The 23,373-nt window shown below is 32.9% G+C and overlaps 2 protein-coding genes across 2 annotated transcripts; both read right to left on the bottom strand.

Moving 5' to 3' along the window:
• Positions 1-2,094: 2,094 nt before the first annotated feature.
• Positions 2,095-8,829, bottom strand: LOC134282401 (uncharacterized). Its single transcript, XM_062764796.1, has 3 exons — positions 8,745-8,829; positions 8,473-8,509; positions 2,095-3,323 (listed from the first exon to the last, which is right to left on the bottom strand). Exon 3 carries the CDS (start codon positions 3,292-3,294, stop codon positions 2,095-2,097), a length of 1,200 nt encoding a protein of 399 aa, XP_062620780.1. The 5' UTR covers positions 3,295-3,323; positions 8,473-8,509; positions 8,745-8,829.
• Positions 8,830-20,174: 11,345 nt separating this feature from the next.
• Positions 20,175-23,312, bottom strand: LOC134282384 (uncharacterized). The gene is made up of 2 exons (XM_062764782.1): positions 23,103-23,312; positions 20,175-21,526 (listed from the first exon to the last, which is right to left on the bottom strand). The coding sequence occupies exon 2, from the start codon at positions 21,517-21,519 to the stop codon at positions 20,254-20,256; it is 1,266 nt and encodes a 421-aa protein (XP_062620766.1). The 5' UTR covers positions 21,520-21,526; positions 23,103-23,312; the 3' UTR covers positions 20,175-20,253.
• Between the last annotated feature and the right edge of the window lie 61 nt (positions 23,313-23,373).

Raw genomic sequence — 23,373 nt, 5'->3', positions numbered from 1 at the left:
ACACATTGAATACTAGCAAATGAAGCACCTTTAATAAGGTGCATGCATGCATGTCGTACTTACGAAATTTATGTCGTATGTACGACTTAAATCTCGTATCAACATTTAATCTCGTTTGTACGACTTAGTATGTTCGTACGTACGACATAGTATCTCGTTCGTACGACTTATTTATGTCGTAATTTATGCAATATATAGCACATATGTCGTACTTACGACTTAATATTATGTCGTACGTACGACTTATTACTGTTAAGAAAGAAGAATTATGTCGTACGTACGACACAGTATACTCGTTCGTACGACTTGTATCTCAAATTTAAAAGATACACCTTTTTTTTAACGTACGACTAAAAATTTTTTTTCAAGTGGCAGCAATACGCTTCCGTAGTTTTAAACAAGAGTCCTTAAATCAAAAAAGATGCTTTAAAGAGGTAAATAGTTTATTATCTGTAATTAAATAATGCAACAAAAGTGAGTTTCTGAAACAACCCATTGTAAGTTCACATTAAACACATCCACACTTACTAACATGAGGCAATTTTTATCAACACTCTTGTTAAAATCATCATTTCGCAAGTTCTATGGTTGATACAATGACCTTATCAGAAAATTCAATCGAACATTAAAGTCAAGATCTACAATGTAGTAAGTGAAAGGTACATACAGATTTCTCTGAAATGAGGAAAAAATGTTTTTATAATGAGAAAAAAATGTAGCTTGGAAACCTTACGGCTATGATAGAATTTTGTAGCAAATGAAGGATTTTCATAGAATTCAATTAGAATCAAGTTAAAGGTAATCCATATAGCATTCAATATCATTTGAAAGTAGAGGTCAAGAAAATAAGATAAATCATTTTATGTGCTCTTAAATGCGGGCAATAATGAACAACTCAGTTCACATGTACATGTACCAGAAGCACATTTGCAGCTCTGTTCTGCAGCTATTAAAATGATAAAGCGACTGCTTGTGAATAAAGCATTTATTACATTACAAATGCCAAATAAAATGAAAAATTTTACAATTTCAGAATACAGCAGAAGGTGGGGTGCAAAAAATATCCCACACCTTCAACACAAGAAAATCAGTAATCTGAACAATAATAACAATGTGCATGGAGGTTACAAGGGGTGGAGGAGGGTAAAATTTTCTAACCACGTTTTTTTGGAGCCAAGCGGTATTTATGAATATGGGTTAGGCTAATAGCCGTCAATAGAGGGCGCTTGGAAACTATAACCCGGAAAAACCCCTCAAGACCCAAACATTCATACAACATTATTAGTAAATCAAAATACAAAAACTTTGAGCATTTAGATCTCATAAATTCCTTTATGTACATAAATACACTTATGTGCTCTTAAATGCGGGCAATAATGAACAACTCAGTTCACATGTACATGTCCTAGAAGCACATTTGCAGCTCTGTTCTGCAGCTATTAAAATGATAAAGCGACTGCTTGTGAATAGAGCAATTATTACATTACAAATGCCAAATAAAATGAAAAATTTTACACTTATAGAATACAGCAGAAGGTGGGGTGCAAAAAATATCCCACAAGAGGGACGATGAACTTATAGAGAAGGGTCCCTCGCCCCACCCAAAAATGTGCTTCAGTTCAACATGAGTATGATAATAAAATAACTAAACTGATATAGGGATCAATGGAATACTTAAGAGGAATAATAACTGATTCACATTCAAAAATGCTATACAAAGTTTTGTCTCCTTGTATTTTACACATACTCATCACACTAATTAAATATTACAGTTAAGTTATAGACCATACTGCATAGAAACGTAATTTATGTTCTTACTCAAATAATCTCTGTTTAAATTCCCCTTGTTTTATCCTGCCCATGACGAACATAGCCTTGTCCGAACATTAACCAAATATAAATATATGTGTATATATTGTCTGTTAAACAATAACACAAGATCAAGTAACAGTAATCAGCATGTCCCGCTATACACAATGCATTAGACGGATAATGGAAATGATCCATATAAGAAATTCTAACATATATAATATATCTACAATGTAGTAAGTGAAAGGTACATATAGATTTCTCTGAAATGAGGAAAAAATGTTTTTAATAATGTCCTCCTTTAATTGAGCACACCTTGGCATGTTTTGCCAGTCTGATTTGAACTTCTAAATTTTCTTCTTGGGGATCTTTTAGCTGTAAGTACTTCACAACACACATGTAATAAAACATTTTCCAACGAACCTCCATCCGCTGCCACATTTTTTTCGTTGACACTTTCCTTAAACAGTCCTTTGCGTGTCCAATATCCTCCCTATTGATACTTAGATTTGTTATATTTTGGCCAAATATGCTAATTCCTAAATAAAGCATCGCCATTTTAATCAAAAACAGTCTTCTATAATCTTCGGAAATAACTTCACTTTCGTTGCCAAAATGGAATATAGCTTGCTTTGCTAAATCTAAAAGCCGCATTTTCTTCTTTAAGGTTGGGCGTTTTTCATACGAAACCGATTTCATATTGTACAATATATACATTACTATTCCAGTTTCTCTGCAAGGTTCAATATTGCTGGCGTGAGTTCTAGCTTGATAGATATGAGACATTACTTCTTCGAAGGATTTGCCAGCAAGGAGCAAAGCATACGCAAACCTTGCCAAATAAAGCATATTGTAAACAATAGGAAATGGAGTATACGGAGAACATTTGAGAATTTCTTGAAATGCCCCACTTTTCACTAGTGTTGGATCTGCTTTTACCAGTCCTTGTTCCAACTCTGCATCAAGAACCATGCAGTAACGATCTGCCAGAAGGAATTTCTGAGAATATTCCGTACAGTGTTTCCACTCCAGTGTGATATTCTGTCGATATTGATCAAATGCTTCCACTTTATTGCTATGCACAAGTCGCTTTAAAAAATGTCTAAATTTTAAATTAGCAGCTCTATCATGTCCACAACTTGGTTTTGTTTTGGCGACGATCTGTTGAAATGGTAAAGATGATTGATCTAATGCTGTAAGTTCTGCTTGTAGATGATCATACACAAATTTATAGCCATATGATTCATTTTCTAAAATTTTGAGAAACAGGTATATTTTCTGTGGTTTTTCGATAAGAAACTCAATAAGTATTGATATTTGTTCAGACTTCACTTTCCTTTTTTCAATTAATTTTCCCTTACGTAATGACAACACATCGTGACTTATTAGAGGGACTTTTAAGATATGAAAGTCTAAATTGTCACAAAGGTACTCCATCCTTCGTTTGAAAAGCAATTGAAGAGTTTGTATTGTAGATTCATTCATGATTACAGGCAAAAATTATTCATTCCTTCCTACAAGGAAAATAAAAACATTATAATTAGATACATGTACTATGCTTCGAAACTGTAAGCCATAAAATTTTAGGTCACCTTAGTTAAACTCTGGTAACCTTTTGGTATCGTCGTGCGTTGATGACATTTGAAATTTCAGTTTCTTCTCTGAAACTGCTCAACCAATATCAACCAATTTTGGCATAAAATATCGGAACAAAAATGGTGAATTTTATGCATGGTCCGTCACCCCGGGGACTGAGGGATGGGGCCAAAACCACTAGAATTAATGCATTCTTTTAAAATCTGGCTGAAATATTGCCGATTTGGCGTCAAACATTAATTAATCCTTTACTCCAGGAAATCAAGCAGTCAAACTGTTGGCATGATTGTAATATGCATTGAGTCTTCTACCAAAATAACCCCGCCCTAGCAACAGAATCTCTAATCCAGAATTAGGGACTCTGTTGCCAGGGCGGGATTATATATATGTCTCCACTTTTATTGTTTTAAAAAATTTAAAACCCTTCACATCAATTTATAAGTTGCGTACAATTTTGTCTTTAATTTACAATGCTTACCTAATACGGTCAAACATATTGTTATCGAGTGTGAATTACTCTACCGAGACCGTTTTTGTTCAAAGCATATGTATTCAGGCGTATTTGTCTTTTTTATACCCCCCCCCGCTTTAAAAGCGGGGGGTATATAGTAATCGGTATGTCCGTCTGTCTGTTACGCTTTGGGGTACCCATCTGTTATCCGCAACTCCTCTCATACTCGTGTATACCACTGAATGAAATTTGATGAAATATTCACAGAATATCTTTAATATTACATTTTGCCATTGTGCACATCCTATTTTACTTTTTGATCCGACACAAATTTTGGGTTTCCCAAAGCAAAACATGGTCATTGCCATTGTATTCATATGGGAGGCGGGGGTGGGTGGGTGGTATCATTTAGTGAGCTCAATGCTCACAGTACCTCTAGTTTTAAATGGGCTCTTCATCTTTAGTTGTTTACGAAAAACAGAAAAAAGCTTGATAAAAATGTTGTGTATAGTCCCACAGGCACTTGTTTCGGAAATAATTGTTTAACCCTTAGTATAATTAATAACACAAGATATCTAACTCCGAATTACACTCATTACCGCCTCCTCAGAAACGCATTCATATACACTTTCAGAGTAAATGCACGGGCAAACTGTTTATTACCATTAATTTCATGCGCGGATCTAGAGGGGGGGGTCAGGACCCCCCCCCCCCCCCTGGAATTTACCAGGTTAAAAAATGTATATACTAAAACAAGAAAAAGTTACCATGGACCCCCCTTGGAAAACGCAGACCCCCCCTGGTAAACGCGAATATGTGTGAAAGGGGTATGACAAGTGAAAGATTTGAGGCGAAAGATTTGAGGCAAAAGAAGCCCCCCCCCCCCCCCCCCCCCACCCACGAAATAGGTGTTTTTGGCGTTTGGGCGAATTTACGTTTCTTTTTTTTTTTTTTTTGCATGTCAAGAAATTTCTAGGATTGGATTTTTTTTTGGACTGAGGTGGACCCCCCCTGGAAAAAATTTCTGGATCCGAGCCTGAATTTATTTAGGCCTCTCCAATAAAAATTTTTGTTCGTCGGACCCGCGCGCTCGTATTTAAACAAAACCATACAAATAATATTAATTTAAAATCAATCCCCGCACCATGGAAATTCTGTGCTGTTTTCTGTTCCATTTCTGCTCTATTTATCGTACTTTTAATCTACTTATTCTGCAAATCAGAAAAAACATAATTCTCCGCTCAGTTTTTCACGCCCCGCCGTAAAATTTTGCCTACAATAAAGTAATAATATTATTTAACCCCAAGCCCGCTCGTTCTTTTTTTCATCAAATGTCCGACGAACAAGAAATTAAATTGGTGTGGTCTTACACACAACCATACATAACATACTTGTCTTTGTTTTCTTTTATCTCTGTAAACAGTTTCGTTTCTGAAGACACCGTATACAACGGGTAACTATGCGTTGTGTTTTTCCAGAAACGACTCCCCCCTACGTAACCATTTACTTTCTGAAGAGAAAATGTTTTAATATTAATTTTTATAAAGTCTAGCCAAATTTCAATTGTTGCATTTGAAAGATTAACGTTAGCTTTTGCTGTTTTAACGGTTATAATCCCTACACAAGTCGTAGATTGTGCAAACTATGCATGTTTTAACCACTTGATCAACGTAAATATGAAATCTGTCGAATAGTTTCGAAGTGTTTGAGATACTAGACGTATATGCTAGCCGGACAAATGACTAACAGAAAGCTTAACTATTACTACCTTCCGTGGGCTAGTTGTTTTTTGTAAATACATCTTACATATACCGAAAAAAGACGTGACCCACATCACTTCTGACTCCGAAGCGGTGAAAATCGACTCCCCCATACGTTGAAAACGACTCCCCCATACTTTTTAGCGACTCCCCCGCGTTACCCGTTGTATACGGTGGAAGAGGGGGTACTGATTATTATTCTGAGTTAGATACCTTGTGTACGACGGCGTATTCGTGCCATTTTAACAATGTAGATTTTTTTTTTAAATCGTACAAACGATTTATTAAATCTTTTGTACGATTTATTAAATCGTTTGTTCGATTTAATAAATCGTACAAACGATTTAATAAATCGTTTACGATTTAATAAATCGTTTGTACAATTAATTAAATCTTTTGTACGATTTATTAAATCGTTTGTACGATTTATTAAATCGTTTGTACGATTTAATAAATCGTTTGTACAATTTAATAAATCGTTTGTAGGATTTAATAAATCGTTTGTACAATTTGATAAATCGTTTGTACGATTTAATAAGTTGTACAAACAATATAACAATCAAATTATACAAACGATTTATTAAATTGTACAAACGATTTACTTAATTGTACAAACAATTTATTAAATTGTACAAACGATTTATTAAATTGTACAAACGATTTATTAAATGGTACAAACGATTTATTAAATCGCACAAACGATTTATAAAATCATACAAACGTTTTCTTAAATCGTTCAAACGATTTAAAAAAATCTACATTGTTAAAATGGCACGAATACGCCGTCGTACTTGACTGTGTTATTATTATACTATGGGTTAAAAATTTTATTTCCGAAACAAGTGCTTGTGGTATGTCCGCATTACAATGTGCAATTGAAGTTGAAGTTGACATGGTCCAAGCTGTTGGCACATTTAAGGAATGACTCTAATTCTTGGCCAAATTATCGAGTATAATCTGGTTTGGGTCAGTTTACGCTTTATAATCCGCGAATTCACGGCCCCTGGGACAGGAGTTCAGGTGTTAGGGAAGGGCTCTATTGATTATATAGAAAAGATACATTACTTCTTTGAAAATCTTCCAAGCTTCGGGGTATAAACAAACTAACTACATACATATTTATGATGAGCAAGAAAACCTCTTTCAAAATTGTGAATTCCAAGAAATCAGGGTAAAGGGTTATGGTATTAGGGCATGGCTTTATTATACCCCCGCATGAAAAGCGGCAGGTATATAGTAATCGGGACGTGGGTCTGCCCGTCCGTTACGCTTTGGGTTATCCCATCTCTTAGCCGCAATTCCTCTCATACCACTGAATGAAATTTGATGAAACTTCACTGAATCTTTATTACATATTGCCATTGTGCACCTCCTAGCTATTTTACTTTTTGATCTGACTCTTATGTCACATCTCCAAGAGCAGAACAGGGACTTAAATTTGTCATAATAATCATATATGGGAGGAGGGGGGTATCATTTAGTGAGTTCGTGTTGCTCACAGTACTTCTAGTTATGTTTTATTTCGTTCCTAAACGAAAAAAAGTAGGTCAAACTCGAAGGTCAAGATCAGAAAGTCAATTAGCTTGTTATCCAATAAAAGGTCTTGTCACAAGGAATAAATATATGAAGTATGAAAGCCCTAGCCTTTACCGTTCAAATGTTATGGTCAAGGTTAAAATGTTTACAAAGTAGGTCATACTCCAAGGTCAGGGTCAAAGTGTTTGATATCCAATGAAAGGTCTTGTCACAAGGATTCAATACATGAAGTATGAAAGCCCTACCCCTAGCCCTGCAGAAGTTATGGCCAAGGTTAAACGTTTTCAAAAAGAAGGCCATACTCCAAGGTCAAGGTCAGAAGGCCAAAGTTCTTGTCATCCGATGGAAGGACTTTTCAGAAAGATTATATATGTGAAGTATGAAAGCCCTAGCCCCTACCGTTTTAAAGTTATGGCCAAGGTTAAAGTTTTTTCATAAGTACAGAAATCTCCAAGGTCAAAGTTGTTGCTATCCAATGAAATGTCTTGCCACAAAGAATATATATGTGAAATATAAAAGTCCTAGTATCTAAGTTATGGCCAAAGTAAAATTTAATTTTTTTTTGTAAAAGTGGGTAAAACTCCAAGGTCAAGGTCAAAAGGTCAAATTTGATGGTACTCAAAGAAAGGTCTTGTCACAAGGAATACACATGTGAAATATGAAAGTCATAGCTCCACTAAATCAAAAGTTATGGACAAGGTTAAAGTTTTTGTGACGGACGGACAGCTAGACAGACTGACAGACAGACGAATGAGATTTAATGTCCTCTCGCTTTTGCGAAAGTGGGGGACAACCAATCAATTAAGATATAAAGCTTCATACTAAAATCAGCTCAATATTTGCAAGCGTAAATTTGAAAAAAAGTGCAGAAAACCAAGTAGGACAGACTGGCAGACAGATACCTATAGTACCCCCCCCCCCCCCCGGTTTCACCGGTAGGGGACTAATAAGGAAAAGTAACACTTTAACACTTTTTGGTTGATAAGACAAACAAAAAAATAAAATGAAATAAAACAATGTAAAAGTTATAAAACACCACATGTAGACGTCTTTCAGCTTTCCTAACGCGTCGGTAGGTGACTCATATAATTATGAAGATACGTTATAGTAAATAATTTTGAAAGTACTGCATCGATTGCTTCGGTTACTGTCTTGCAAACAGGATTGGCTTAGTGCCAAGTCGTTCATATCGTCATATTCGTCTGCATGTCAGATACAAAACACCAATCACTGACCCATTTAATTCAGCGAAAATGAAAAAGTATATTTCAGCTTAAATAACAAATTTCGATTAGTAAAATGTTCAGTTAATATTCTTACCTTTTGTCAGTTCCGATAGGACTCAGCTTATTCAATACTACAGGAACAAAGACATCAAAGCAAAATTACTCAAAGAATTCTATGTTACTTATAGTTTTGTTGTAAGTGAATTGCATATTTGAGGATATTTTGAAGACAAAATAAAATTTTGTACATGTACACTAAACACGAAACACACTGTGAATAAATGCAGTGAATGTATAATCCTAAAAATGTCATCTTACAAATTTTCTAATGTTTCACACAGTCTAATTATGACCAATTATACGTACTTTCGTTTTTGAGACAATGCAAAATAGATCCTGTTCCGGTGACTTGAATGAGGCCTTGACACGGCTGCATTGTTGTTTTGTTTACAATCTGCAACTTCTATTTTTATTCAATTTATGAATTAAACTTATTTGCACATTCTAAATAAAATTCAACGACAACGAAATTCTTCTTCACAATAGGTCAAACATATGTGTTTGTGAACATGGGCATGAACTTTGTCATTTATGAAGTTAAAATCTTTGAAAATCATTGAACAAAAATGATATAAGCCAAATTCTTACCTAATGTCGTAATTTAAAGCTGCAGATTAACCATGAGTTATATTTATACATAACACAAAAATATGCCATGCATACTTTAACAAATTCTCTTTGCTGTAACCTCCTTCTACTGCAAACACTTTCGCATTACCAACGTTGTTTTCCCCTAAACATATTTATGTATTCTTTTGCTTATATATAGGCAAGCTCACCGCAGCTTGTTTTTGCTAATTTTGTATAAGTCAAATAAAACACTTTCATAGTGGTGAATGTCATTTATTAAAATGACGGTATAAATGTGAACAATTTACAAGTGTAACAAACAAGAGGGGGATCAGATTCACAAGCTTTGGTTATCAGTTACGTAAAATATGTCGGATCCCCCCAAAAATAATTAGAAAAAAGTATCTGTAAGACAAGGCAATCAAAACATCATATCATATGAAAAATTTAAAGTTAGCTAAAAGATGGCACATCAAAACAAAATAGGCCACAAAATGTGACATGCAAGTCACATCCATGTTAGATGTGACATGCAGATCACATCCGTGCCATCAATTATTATTCTAAAAATTGTTGTTTTTTGACTTTGAAGTACTGTAGAACATTTTCCTTCTTACCTTCATTCTACTCCACATTTCAGGTTTCTCAATTTCTTGCAGATAACATTTTGCTGAGTGCATATTCTCAACATCGACTATGGTATTCGGTATAAATTCTCCGTATATTGCAGTTCCAAGGTAAATCATAGCGATTTTAATTAGAAGAAATCGTCTATAATCACAGTACACTGCTTCATTGTTTTCCATAGAAAAATGTTCTAAGGTTTTCTTGGTAATATCTAGCAGTTTAATTTTTTTTGTTGGTATTGTATTTTTTTCATAATCGCTCGATAACATGTTGAAGTATATTTAATAAATCATTCCAGTTTCCAGACAGGGATACACACTTTTGGATTATTGTATTGCCTGCTCTATAAAGTTTAGTGAATCAAAGAAGGGTTTTCCAGCTAAACTCATAGCTGATCCAAAACGTGCCAGGTACATATACAACATTGTCGATCGCGCAGGATTTTCTGTAAAAGACAGTGCTCTTTGCAACTTCTCAAAAAGTCCACTTTTTAACAAAGACTTATCTGATTTTATTCTTTTACATTCTGTTTTTGAATCGATGGCCATACAAAATTGATCGGCTAATTTTTTCACCCTTGGAGCATGCATATCTTGTAATCTGCTTTTGTGCCATCTATCTGAAGCAAACTTCTGTAATTGATACAGTTTTTCTGGTTGATTTTCATGTGAAAGTTGCATCAGGGTATGTCTGTACGCTACATTTCTTTTACGTGTCTTTTCAGAGACTTCTGTATTATTGATCCTACATCTCTAGGTGTCAATGGTTTTAGCTTAAATAATTAAAGATATAGCCAATGCCATTTGCATTGTCTTTCAACACTTCAAGGAAGCACGACATCTTTAGTGGTGACAAGTCCAACAAATGTAAAATTATTAATTCGATTTTTTGGAAAAATCAACTTACTTTCAATGTCACTCCTACGAACTTTTATTAAAATCCCAGCTTGAATAAGCGACACCTTTAAATTATAGTCGTATACGACTATACGTATCAAAGGTACACAAAGATACACAATATTTTCTTGAAGCAATCGCTTTCCAATCTCCAAGTCAAAACTTTCCATTTGATACGTCAAAATCATGCAGTATTTAACAGAGATACCTCCAACTAGTGCTTGTAAAGTATCTAACAATCTTTTAATATTCACTTTTTTAAAAGTTTTGATCACTGATCAATTATATAAATCTACGCTGAATTACATAAGGATATGTATTGTTTGGCGTTCAGGGATTCATGTGAACTATCGATTGGGATAACGTTACACACAATTGCACCAACCAAAATTTTAAATAACAATACTTTACTTGCTTTGACGCTGTCATCCGGAACTTCATTGCTCAGTTGCAAGGTTATAAACCGCACCTTTTTTTTTTAACAATAAAAAATTTATAAACTGCAATAATTGAATATGCTCTTTAGTTTTTTTTAAAGGAGTGATTTGCGAATAACGATTCTAAACTTTAGTAGAAAAATCGATTAAATAATTTTCCCCAGCTTTATATTCTTTAGAAATAGTTTTAAACAACATTGAAAATATTTGTCCTTGAATAATGTTGTTGAAAAAAAGGATGGTTCACTTGGAAATTACAAAACTTTCTACTTTTGATTTACATAGTCAAGTTGAACCACAATATACATTGTAAGAACGCATCATTTTCTAGCTTTATCTTATAATTAATATAAAAACATAAAATCATTCATTCTCCTCCTCTGTTTATTAAAAATATTTACATTCATGTTAAAATTCTAAAGAGTATTAAGGTTATGATATGTTTTCATGATATTGTTTTTTTCGCCTTGAAATTTCCCTTTTTTCGCAAATAAAAATGCAACTCTTAAATATCTCTTTGCTGATAATAAATCCAATCTAAGTTTTGAAACTTTTGAAAGGCATAGAAAATAAAACATTTTCCTGCGTACTTCCATCCTTTTCCAAAAGCAAGGCTTTCCTACTTCTTTAAGGAGCTTTTCGGCAGTTATAAGGTTGTCAGTTGATATTTTTATACCCTGAAGGTCTTGACCAAATAATCCTATTCCTAAATTTACCATTGCCATTTTTATGAAAAACACTCTTTGAAAATCAGAATAAATTTGCTCATCGCCAAGAGAGAAAATATTTAGGGCACAGTTTGAAACTCTCAACAATTCTTTCCTGCAGTGTTCATTAGGATTATCATCATAATGTTTTGAAATTAAATTGAAATACGTATAAAAAAGCAGTCCCTTTTCACAACAGGCTTCTACTGTGTGCGATTGTTGAAATGCTATCATTATATGACTTTTTGAAAGGTCAAATGGTTTACCGGACATGTTTAGATAAGAACCAAGTCTTGAATGGTACTGCATTGAGCTTCGAGCTGGATTGGATGTGTTCGGTATTACATTAATCATTTCTTTAAAAACATCTTCATTAAAATTGGTTGTTTCAAATCGTAATCGTTTGGTTTCTGCTTCAGAATCGAGAACCATGAAATATAAGTCAGAAAGTTCAACAACTTTTCGGTAATCTAATTCTTGTGGGTTTCTGTGCTGCCATTTATCGATTGCAAATCTTTGTAGTTCTCTAAAGTGTTTCATTTCGTTTTCGTTTAAAAGTCGCCTCAGTGTATGTCGATAAATCTGAGAAAATTTCCTGCTTTTTGATTCTGAAGTTTCGACCATGCTAACCGTACTGAATGTATCAAATCCTCCCTCCAGATATCTATCATATGTTGATTTTAAATGCTGGAACACAAAATCATAACCGTTTCTTTTCTCTGCCAGTATTTCCAAAAAATGTGTGATTTATATATATATATATATATATATATATTCATATATATATATATATATATATATATATATATATATATATATATATATATATATATATATATATATATATATATATATATATATATATTTTGAGATATATATATATATATATATATATATATATATATATATATATATATATATATATATATATATATATATATATATATATATATATATATATATATATTTATTGCATATAACAAAAATCAATATGCATTGCCACATATTGCTGCTAAAATCGTTTATTTGTTTTCTTTTTAAAAACACAGATTAATACACGCAGATTTGTACGAAAGGCTCAACTAGATATCATATTTGATCATTCAAAAAAAGTCAATTACTACAGGAGTTTCAACGTCTGGACTTCACACATTCCAAGTAGCATGGTTAACCTGCACAAGTTAAACTGCACATACAGCCTGCACATTTATCATAATCCAATTAACTGTGTTCCTTGATCAGGAAGAGACAATGACCGAGAAAAAAACTGGTATAAGGCAAAGGAATAGTTATTCTCTATAAGTATCGGCATATCTTTACCGTTATTACATCATACATTGTCAATAACTATATGACCTTCAAATATTATCTTTTTAAAAATTTCCTTCTTCAATAAGTTATGTTAAAGAACAATTTCCTCTTTTCAAATATTCTATAAATAATTATAATGATTATGTATCTTTATTTTATTCGTGTTTCTTTTTCAATAAAATTGTTTCGTTTCAGATGCTCATAGATTATCTAATATTTATGTGTTTATAATTCATAACATAATGATAACATGATCAGAAAATATCACAATTCTTTCTTCTTTGAATATAAGAATTCAAACTTAATAGTTTGAATTACAGTCATCTAAAAATAAGAGAATATAATGTATACAATAATAATGTTAATGCAGCCATTATTATTATGTTACAAGTATTATTTTCTTGCTGATATGTGTTAATTTTGTTATCAATGTTTCGTTGCTCTTCATTAAATTCACCACTTACTGCGAAACTCTTCACCTTTCGAAGGTACTCTATTGCTAAATGTTTGTCATTACTAGTTTCTTGATATTTTGAATAGGCCAGAAAGTAAAACATCTTTCGCCTGACCTCCATTCTTTCCCACATTTCTGGTTTTTGTATTGACTGTAAGCAGTGCCTCGCTACACACATATCCTCTCTACAAATCTTGTTTTTAACGGACTCAGCCCCTATCATACCGACACCAAAAAGCAACATTGCCATTTTCAAGACAAGAAATCTTTTGTAGTCCCTACCAGTTTCATCATTATCATTTTCAAAATGGTCAATGGCCTGTTTAGCCATTGTTATAAGTTTATTTTTCAGCTCAGGCGCTGGTCTCTTTTCATATTCCTTAGAGAGCATATTAAAGTAGATATAAAGCACCATGCCCTTTTCTCTGCACGTAGGAATAGTATAAGATAATTGTAAAGCTAAGTCGAGATATGTGACACATATTTCATGTGGATAGCCATTTAGACTTAATGCTGATCCATATCTGGCCAGATACATCATTGTAGTTTGAGTTGTGTTAGCTGTATAAGGAATAATGTTTTTCATTTTCTGCTGCATAATTTTGTATCATACTTTATTCGTCTTCTGGCTATTTCCGCATCCACGGCAAGGAAATACAAATCAGCGAGGTTTCTCTTCCTATCAGCTGACATGCTACTTAGATCATCAGAATGTTCCGCCCACTTAGAAAGTCCTAGGCTCTGGAGTTTTCTGAAGTCCTCTTCACGGTTCTGATGTGATAATCTCATAAGTGTATGTCGGTATATTTCATTTCGATTTCGATATGAATTATTGACTTGGATACTGCTGGCATTTAAAACCCTCTGTTGGCCCAGGCATTCGCTTTCTTCATCTTTTAAATGGTTGTAAACATAACCATAGCCATGACGGGGATTTGAAAGTAAATCCAAAAATAGTTTGATTCGATGCGGCGCTCTGTTTGATAAATACAAAAGAAGTCTTTCTATTTTCTCCGCATTGAATTCACTATTTTCTATCTCATTTTGCACACTTTTTGGAATAATTCCATAGGATATTAGAGGTGCTTTAATATACCTGTACACTAAAGTATCCCGTAAAAATATAAGATTACGGATCAAAACATCTCTTCTTATATCACAGAAGTACGCATCCATGTTGACTCAAGCTGCATAATACGCACTGCCCCATGGGAGTAACCAACCGTAGATTATTAACAGCAATGAGAAATGATCCAGGATTAGGAAACTTTTAGATTACCCGTAGTTTGGATTCAGTGTGACTTAAAGGTATTGATCATGAACAGTTTTTAAAAATGTAATACTATAATAAGAGCTTTTATTGGATCTGATAAAACCAAAACCTAAACTGCCTTTAACTATAAATTTCCGCATGCCATAAACTGTTAGATTATGATACTTGTAGTGATATGTAAACGTACTTGAAAGTACAAGTACATGTACCTACCAAGCAGGCCATCATCATGTTAATATGAAAATGCTTAACGAAAAGTGATAAATCTCGGAAAATCAATTCAAATCTGTAAACAGTGCATATAACAGTACTGGTCCCCGGGAATACAAGAGGTGTGACCAGGGGTATAGCAGGAGTAAACCTATCCTATTTTCTCCGGTCACACTCGCCGTGTGGTTGACGGCAAATTTAGTACATGTATAAACAAAAAGTTGAAACAAGTTAGCCAAATACAACTCATTGATAGGGTTTACGAGGGTTGTTCGGCCGAGTTCGTGGACGATGTCAATCATCATAGCGAGCTCTTAAAGCAACGCCTGTGCGAAGAGAAAATTCGGACTACTGCACATTCATTCGATAGAATTTTTTGATGCAGTAATTTGGACCCACAATGCATCACTTGTTTTAGCTACGTTCTCGCGAGAATCACGGCAAATGTTCAATAAAAAGTTTACTTGACTTGATTTAATGGATATATACTGAAGATGAATAGAAAACAAAACGTTCTTCATTAACTTTCCACACTGTTCAGTCTTTTTCTCGGTATATTGCGACTTATATACGTCATGTGACGTCAGAGTCTAGACGCACCAAATGTCAGGTGCGGTTTGACGAGCCCGATCTAAATCAAAACAATCTATACGAGTTTGCGCTCGCTCTAACGGTCGCACCGTCAACATATTAGTTATAGCGAGCGCAGCGAGCGTCGCGAAGCGACGCTCGTCACTGCGAGCTCTTAAAGCAACGCCTGTGCGAAGAGAAAATTCGGACTACTGCACATTCATTCGATAGAATTTTTTGACGCCGTAATTTGGACCCACAATGCATCACTTGTTAAAGCTACGTTCTTACGAGAATAGCAGCAAAAGTTCAACTAAAAGTAAACATGCCATGATTTAATTGATAAATATTGAAGATAAATAGTAAACGAAACGTTCTTCATTTACTTTCGGCACTGTTCATGCTTCTTTTTGGAAATGTAACTTACATACGACGTCATGTGACGTCAAAGTCTAGACGCACCAAATATCACGTGCAGTTTGACGAGCCCGATCTAAATTATAACAAAATAAAATATAGATCTGCGCTCGCCATAACGGTCGCACCGTCAACATATTATGAATAACAGCACCAACATGTCCTTTGTTATTTTCAATAGCCTTCAATCTAACAAGTTTCCTTTCTTGGGATAGAGAGTCTTTAACATAGACATAAATGACAAGTTTTATGACTTTGCCATATTAAATTTACTTAGCTATCGTCAACATGCTGTGTACGCGGCCATTTTTTCTGTGTTTGTGACCTTTAACTACGCATCCCGATCCCGACCTTTATTAAATTTGCATTACGCTCAATTTTTTTCAAACGGTCATCTGGACCGATGGTTTCTTAAATGTTACCGGACCAGACAAATTTTTACCGGCCTTGCCGACAGGACCGACGGATTTCGACAAGTCTGTCAATCATGAAAGAAAATTGGGATATGGGGCTTGGCTGTGATTGTGCGTACCATACTCAATCAATAAGTATTTTTTCAATTAACCCGATTAAACTCCGTAAAAAGCAAGACATAAAATACCATCCCTTAATGTTTATTTCATTTCATTTCATATACAATAAATTGTATTTTTGACCAAAGCGCAGCATTTTTTTTATTCTGAAAATTTTATTTTACATTGCCGAAATTCTCATCATGTATAATTGGCTATATAACAGTCCGATTAATGGTCTTCATTACAATTTGTGCATTTACGATATAAATATTGTTTTTCTTCTTTAATTAAATAAAACAACAATAAATAATAATAAAAAAATTTTACAATGTAAAATCGATGTTGTTCTCAGACCCTTACTGATCAAAGAGGAACAACTCTGAAAATGTAGGAGATGTTTATTTTTCTCCCTTTATTCACGGTTTTCCACAGAATCAGATACATTTACAGCAAGACCTGATAAATCCGAAAATTGAATACTATAGACCTCATATACACAATGTAAGTATAGAATTGAAAAGAATTGTTCACTTGTACTGAAATTATCTGCATTTATGAATATCCTATTGCAGCAAATCGTTTGACTTTCTGTTAACAATGTCGGTTCGCATTTCCTCGAATCAAAACAAAACGTAGCCTATTAGATTTTAAAAAAAAATATCAAAGTGCGATTTGATTTAAATTGAAATAGATGAAGAGTTTAATGTTTGATATTTTGAAGTTAATGTGGACGAATACGGAATTTTCATTTTAACTTTAGAAGCGACGACATTGAAAGAAATGCGTACAATCTGTAAATGGGTCAGATTATGTCTGACATGTTCATGTATATCATGAGGGGTGTACATCTATGCAAATGTCGATGTATCCCCACGGCCACATACTGTCTCGTTTGAAATAATGACATGAAAGAAACTACAACTATTCCATTTATATCACAGGAGAGTTGAACATACATCATTTTTTTAATGAATGAAATTAAAGAAATAAAATTAAGAATCAACATATTCAAGTTCAACAAAACTTGAATTCGTATCCAGGTTTCATGTTATATGTAATGCATAACGCATACATATATGGACTAAACACTAAAATCCTTCAGTAATTTTTTCCTGAAACATATAAAAAGAGTAGTCAATATTTATTCTGCATTCATGAATTTAAAAACTAATGCACACCTCCGGGATTCAAATGACGAAATACCAGTATATTTGCACTGTAAACGACGTTTCGTCAAACGCTAATGGTCTGCGACGCAAAAAAGGAAGGGGTGGGGGTGATAGGCCTAAGGGGTATTCAAAAATTTCCTTAAAATCTACATTTAAATACGCTTTACATATGAGAACTTTTAAATTTGTAAGTTAATATATTTTTGAAGCAAAGGCAATATTCCAATTTAATTTCTTGATGTGTATTTGTAGATTCATATAACAAAGTGATCGACCCCTGTCTGAAAGACGCGCAGGAACGTGATTTATTGAGAAAGGGGGAGGGGGTAATTTTCCGCTATGAAATCAAAACTGGTCGTACAAAAATTATACAAAAAATTATGAAGATTATTTTTACTACCAGCTACCTAAAGAAAGTTTTTTTTTACCAAAATTAAACGACAGGTTTTTTCACAAAAAAATTTTGAATTTGCAAAATACGCAATTTTCAAGGCTTAGATAATTCGTAGTTTTTCAGTTTAAGGTCTTTAAAAATTATTTTGATGATATGTATATCAAAAAGATGACTGCGTTTTTGTGCTAAATGGTTAAAGGAATAAGCCAATGAAATTTGACATTTATATCTAACCTGGCTTTTTTGAAAATCAAGGTTTAAGTAGTTCATTGATTAACAATTTTCTCTCCTTGTAAACAACTAAAGGGGGGTAACTTTTTGAATATCCTGTCCAAAAACCACTCGAACGATTTTGTCCAAAATGCGCATACATGCAGTAGATATAGTCATGTACTAAATATACAAAAATAACGAAAATTTTTGGGGTAGGTGTGTTGTACATCCTTAAGGACTTTTACATTGATTCATATTCAAATTATAGCTTATTATTTTGATTCGTAAAAAAAAAAGATCAATTTGGGAAGATAAAGGGAGACCTCATTGAAAGCGACAAAAATGATGACGTTGTTGAACGTTACAGAGCAGCAGATAACGATGCAATTTTGTGTTATACTCAGGAAAAATCCTGAATAAACTCTAGAAATGTTAAATGAATCAAAAAGTATGTCAAAATTAAGTTGTGTATGGGTTTATAGATGGTATAGGCAGTATTTGAATGACAGAGACTCTGTATCGGAAAAGGACAATCTGTCAAGACACGGTTTATCTAATAAAAGCTGATCCAAAACTTTAAAAATTTGGAAAGTCGTGGGAAGACAAATTGCACTTCCGAGTTGCTGATCTTGTAAAAGCGGTAAAAGAAATTAAAATATTGACAAATTATACAGCAGGAAAAATTGTTAGACATGAATTTAAAGTTCTAGAAAAAGGTTTTTAATAGGTGATTATTGAACTTCACTGTTGAATTGTATAGGATAGTATTTTTAAGAAATTCTTGACACTGTGTTTTTGATATTACATCGCCATGAAGTATTCTCTGTGGGTACAAAACATGTTGATTTTAAAATGAAGGAAATTAATTTCTATTCAATTGAATGAAATGAAACTTCACACATCAATAAAACAAATATTATTACACAGGATATTATTTTAATTTTCTTGCAAGTATAGTATAACGAAGATTGACATCGTCTACGGACCTTTCAAACAACCCTCGTATAATGTGTAAAAATATTTGTTTTGTTGGTGTGTTTTATTCCAATCAATTTAACAGAAAAAACTAGCGTCAAGAATTTGTCAAAATTCCTATATCTACGGATTTCACACATTGTAGTCCAATACCCTCTCATTAAAATCCTTAACTCGACATTTATTTATTTTTTTTTTTTACATTTTTTCTCGTTGTACAGTTTCCTTTGTTAATGTTTTAATTTCCCGTATCATCTAACTGTGCTTTCATAAGATCAGCAACTCTGAAACGCCTAGATGTCTTTCAATTACACTCCAACTTTTAAAAGTTTTTGTTCAGATTTTTTCAGTTAAATTGTTTTTTTTCACAGATTGTCCTCGTTTGATACAAAGTCTCTGCCACTTAAGTAATATTTATAAACACTTGCACGACTTACCTGTGACATATTTTTGATTCCTCTAATATTTAAGAGTTTATTCAGGATTTATCCCGAGTAAAACACGGAATTGGATATTTATCTATAGTGCTCCGTGACGTTCTGTAAAATCATCGCTTTTGTCGTTTTCAATGAGGACTATTTATCTCAGGTTGACTTCTTTTGAACGAAGCAAAATATTAAAACCATAATTTTAAATATGAATCGATGTTACTGTAACAATTCATATTTTGACCATCTATGAGTTTTTTTGGTTTTGCTCAATTTTACAGAGAATATGACTACAAACATTATTTTGTGAATTGTTTGTAAATTACTAAAGTTTTACTCTCTCTGCAATCCGATTTTGCATTTCTTAAATCTGTATAAGTTTAAAACAAATCATGATATTTAAAACAAAATTTATAGAAATCATTTGATGTTATTGCTAAAATACTTGTTTTATATTTGGATAACATATGATGTCAAAAAAGAAAAAAAAAGATAGATAGAAGTCAAAGAACTTTTCAAACAACCCTCGTATATTAATATTGTTAACAAAAATATGGAATTACAAAATGCTAAGTTAAAAGTTTTAATTAATGTCTTCTTCCCTACAAATTATCAGCATTAATTTTTTTAATGTTTATCTTAAATTAATTCACATATTTCTTTTCTCGATACAATCAAGAAATCTTAAAATGTTCTGTTCCTCCTGACTGAATTGTCCTTCTTTGCATTGCCTGTATGATTCTTTTACACTAACTAGGGCAAGGTCCCATCGTTTTTCTATTTGGTGAATCCGCGCATGGGCAAAATGATAAATCATTTTCCACCTCAATTCCATCCTATCCCAGTCACGGAGAGCATAATCCAGGCATGATTTAGCGTGTGTTAACTGAGACGCACTTACAGAAACAGGAAGAATATCACAAAATAATCCAATGCTTAAGTAAATAAAAGATGTTTTTAGTAGTACAATTCGACGAAAATCGAAATATACATCGTCTCTTTCTTGTGCAAAGTGATCCAAGGATTCTTTAGCCATTTTAATAAGATTTTCTCTCAGTAACTGATTTAAAGTCAAATCATATTGCTGACATAAAAGGTTGTAATATATTAATAACACTATTCCAGTTTCTCTACATGGCTCTATACGTTCCCCAGTTTCTGATGCTTCTTGGGCAGCTTTTAGGCCATCTTCCAGTAGATTATTATTAGACATTACCATTGCAGAAGCTAACCTTCCAAGATATAACATTAAACTAACTTTTGGATTAGATGTTTTGTCAATTATGCTTTTCATGTCTTTTAGGACTCTATCACCAAATAATGTTTTGTCATACTTCACTCGTCTGTATTCTATTTCAGCATCCAAAGAAATGAAATATAAATCTGCAACCTTTAGCTTTTCTTCTTCGCTGACAGAATGTTCCGATAAACTTAGCCAGTATGCCTTTAAAGCATTACGTTCTATGTCAAACTCTTTTCTTTTTGAATTCAATAATAAGCGTTTTAAGCAATGTCGTTTTGCAACCATTTCTTCCCTATTTTCATTGAAAACTTGTATTCTTCTAACTGGACAGTAGGCTCTTTCATACCAAGGAATTTCAACTGAAAATTTGCCTTTTCTTTTGCGTCTTTTAATTTCATCAAGTTTACCTTCTAATTCATTTGCAAGAAAAGAATATGCATTTTCTTGTCTTAAAGCCAAAAGAAAAACTGTAAAAGGACAATGCTTTTTCAAAGAAAGAACAAACATTCTTGTTACTTCCGTAGGCACTATGCTTTTCTCTCTCAGACGAAAAAGGAAATCTTCTGGAATAACGTTCTCCTGGAATAGGTAGTCATGGAGCTGTGAAGGTTCCAGGCATCGTACTATTTTGGTATGAAGTTCTTGCATTGCCAATTTTTCATCTTCATCCATTTTCCACCTTTAAAATAGAGAAATTGTTAAAATAATTATTTCTGTTATATACATTGTATTTTGGAACTGTTATACTTATTTGGGATTTATCGAACACCTCTCTCAACTTCTGTTTTAACCTCATTAACTTACAGAAACAGGTGTTTAATTTTTGAGGAATTTAATTGATAATTTATCCTAACCAGTTGATATGAAAATGGCTTTTGAAAATGGAATTTTCCCCACAATATTCCGGTTAATCAGTCAATTTCATTTAAAAAAATATTTATAATACCAGAAACTTTGCAAACAAATTTTGTTTAAAATTAGATCAAAGATAGAAATATTGTTGTTTTATTTGAATTCGCCCACTTGTGATGAGGGTGAAAGAGGGGTCAAAAATGCATGTCTCTATATTCAGAGATATGACATTAAATACATACAAAATCAGTACAGCCTTTACTAAATAATTCCGTCTGTTTCAATAGCAAGGATGGTCAATAAAAATGTGGAAAAGGACAACTTAAGCTGGAATTGATCGTTTTAGAAAATTTTGTCAAGATTGTACGAGCCATCTATGCAAGAACATATACGAACAAAATTATAGATCTAGCCATAACAATAAGTCGGCCCTTCTTTGGTTGGGTGAATAACAAAAATAATAATGATAATGATAATAAAAACAATAATTTTGCTGTAATAATCAGTGCATGTGTTTAAATATGGTCTACAAAAACCCCCTTGAACCTCTGTATTAAATGCAAGCTATGAAATACAAATTGATTTTATCAGAGACCTTTAAACATAACAATAAACGTTAAAGCGGTGGATTTTGCGTGTTTTTTTTTCTTCAAAGGACTGCCTTGGAATTTAAAAAAAAAAACTTTAAATGCTATAAAGTTTGGGTTTTGTATTCAGTGAAAAACTCCCTTCGTGATACATATTTATCACAACAAGATACATGAAGATAAAAAGCTGAAGACATTCAACTGGACCTTCGTAATTAAAAAAAAAATAAAATAAAACTAATAAAAATAAAATAAATAAGATACAGAGAACATCACAAATTCAAACAATAAATTAAATTAATATCTTTATTTCTTTGATACTTTTCTATATTATACATGTAAAGCTAGGTAAATGTACATTAACAAATATGCGAATCACGATGCATTGAAGCACTTTCATCAGCGTTCATACACTAGAATTACAATAAGATGTTTGTTGATTATCTCAGGATGCACTCATTGAGGACACATGTGTACAGTGTCTCACACACGTGCAAAATATTAAGCTTAGAACATTCGACACACTTAAAAACCAATCTACATGTAAGTATCAGCTTGATTATATCGATATCAGTAGGAATACATTCAGTTTCTTTTTTTCCATAAGTATTTAACTATTCAAGTAGAATTATAGCATGTACAATTTAATTATTCAACTCTGTATGCCTTTTGCCAAAATTAGTAAGCAGCTTAATTAAAAGACTTTCCATGCATTTTACAAAAAATAAACTAGTTATCAGGCAAATTATCCTACAAAAGTAAAATGAGTTTATTAAACATGCATAGAAGGACAACATGGGCACGTCACATACTTACAGAACTTTTAATTCAGTAATACCATTATAAACGGATATGAACCTTGCATGGTCATACTAATATCCGGTCAAAACATTCTGTGTTTTAGTTTCAATTTTATGAAATTTGCTTTGGCTTTATCGAAAACCTTACTTTTTAACATTCAGTTGAATTCTTTGGAGGGAAATTTTATACAGCTTTGTAAAATTTATACACATAAAAAGTTAAAACACAACTTTAGCAGACGATATTGATTGTACATTGTAAGTTTTGTTTTGTAGTGTTGTGCATT

Source organism: Saccostrea cucullata, unplaced genomic scaffold, assembly GCF_032062105.1.
Source record: "Saccostrea cucullata isolate Sc308-1 unplaced genomic scaffold, CSIRO_AGI_Scuc_v1 ctg312, whole genome shotgun sequence".
Classification (NCBI taxonomy): Eukaryota; Metazoa; Mollusca; class Bivalvia; order Ostreida; family Ostreidae; genus Saccostrea; species Saccostrea cuccullata.
The sequence above is the reverse complement of the archived record's forward strand: the minus strand, read 5'-3'. Positions and strand labels throughout refer to the sequence as shown.

Bases quoted from the DNA above. Each gene is read 5' to 3' on its own strand.
- LOC134282401 (XM_062764796.1), bottom strand. From the start codon at position 3,294: ATGAATGAATCTACAATACAAACTCTTCAATTGCTTTTCAAACGAAGG.
- LOC134282384 (XM_062764782.1), bottom strand. From the start codon at position 21,519: ATGGATGAAGATGAAAAATTGGCAATGCAAGAACTTCATACCAAAATA.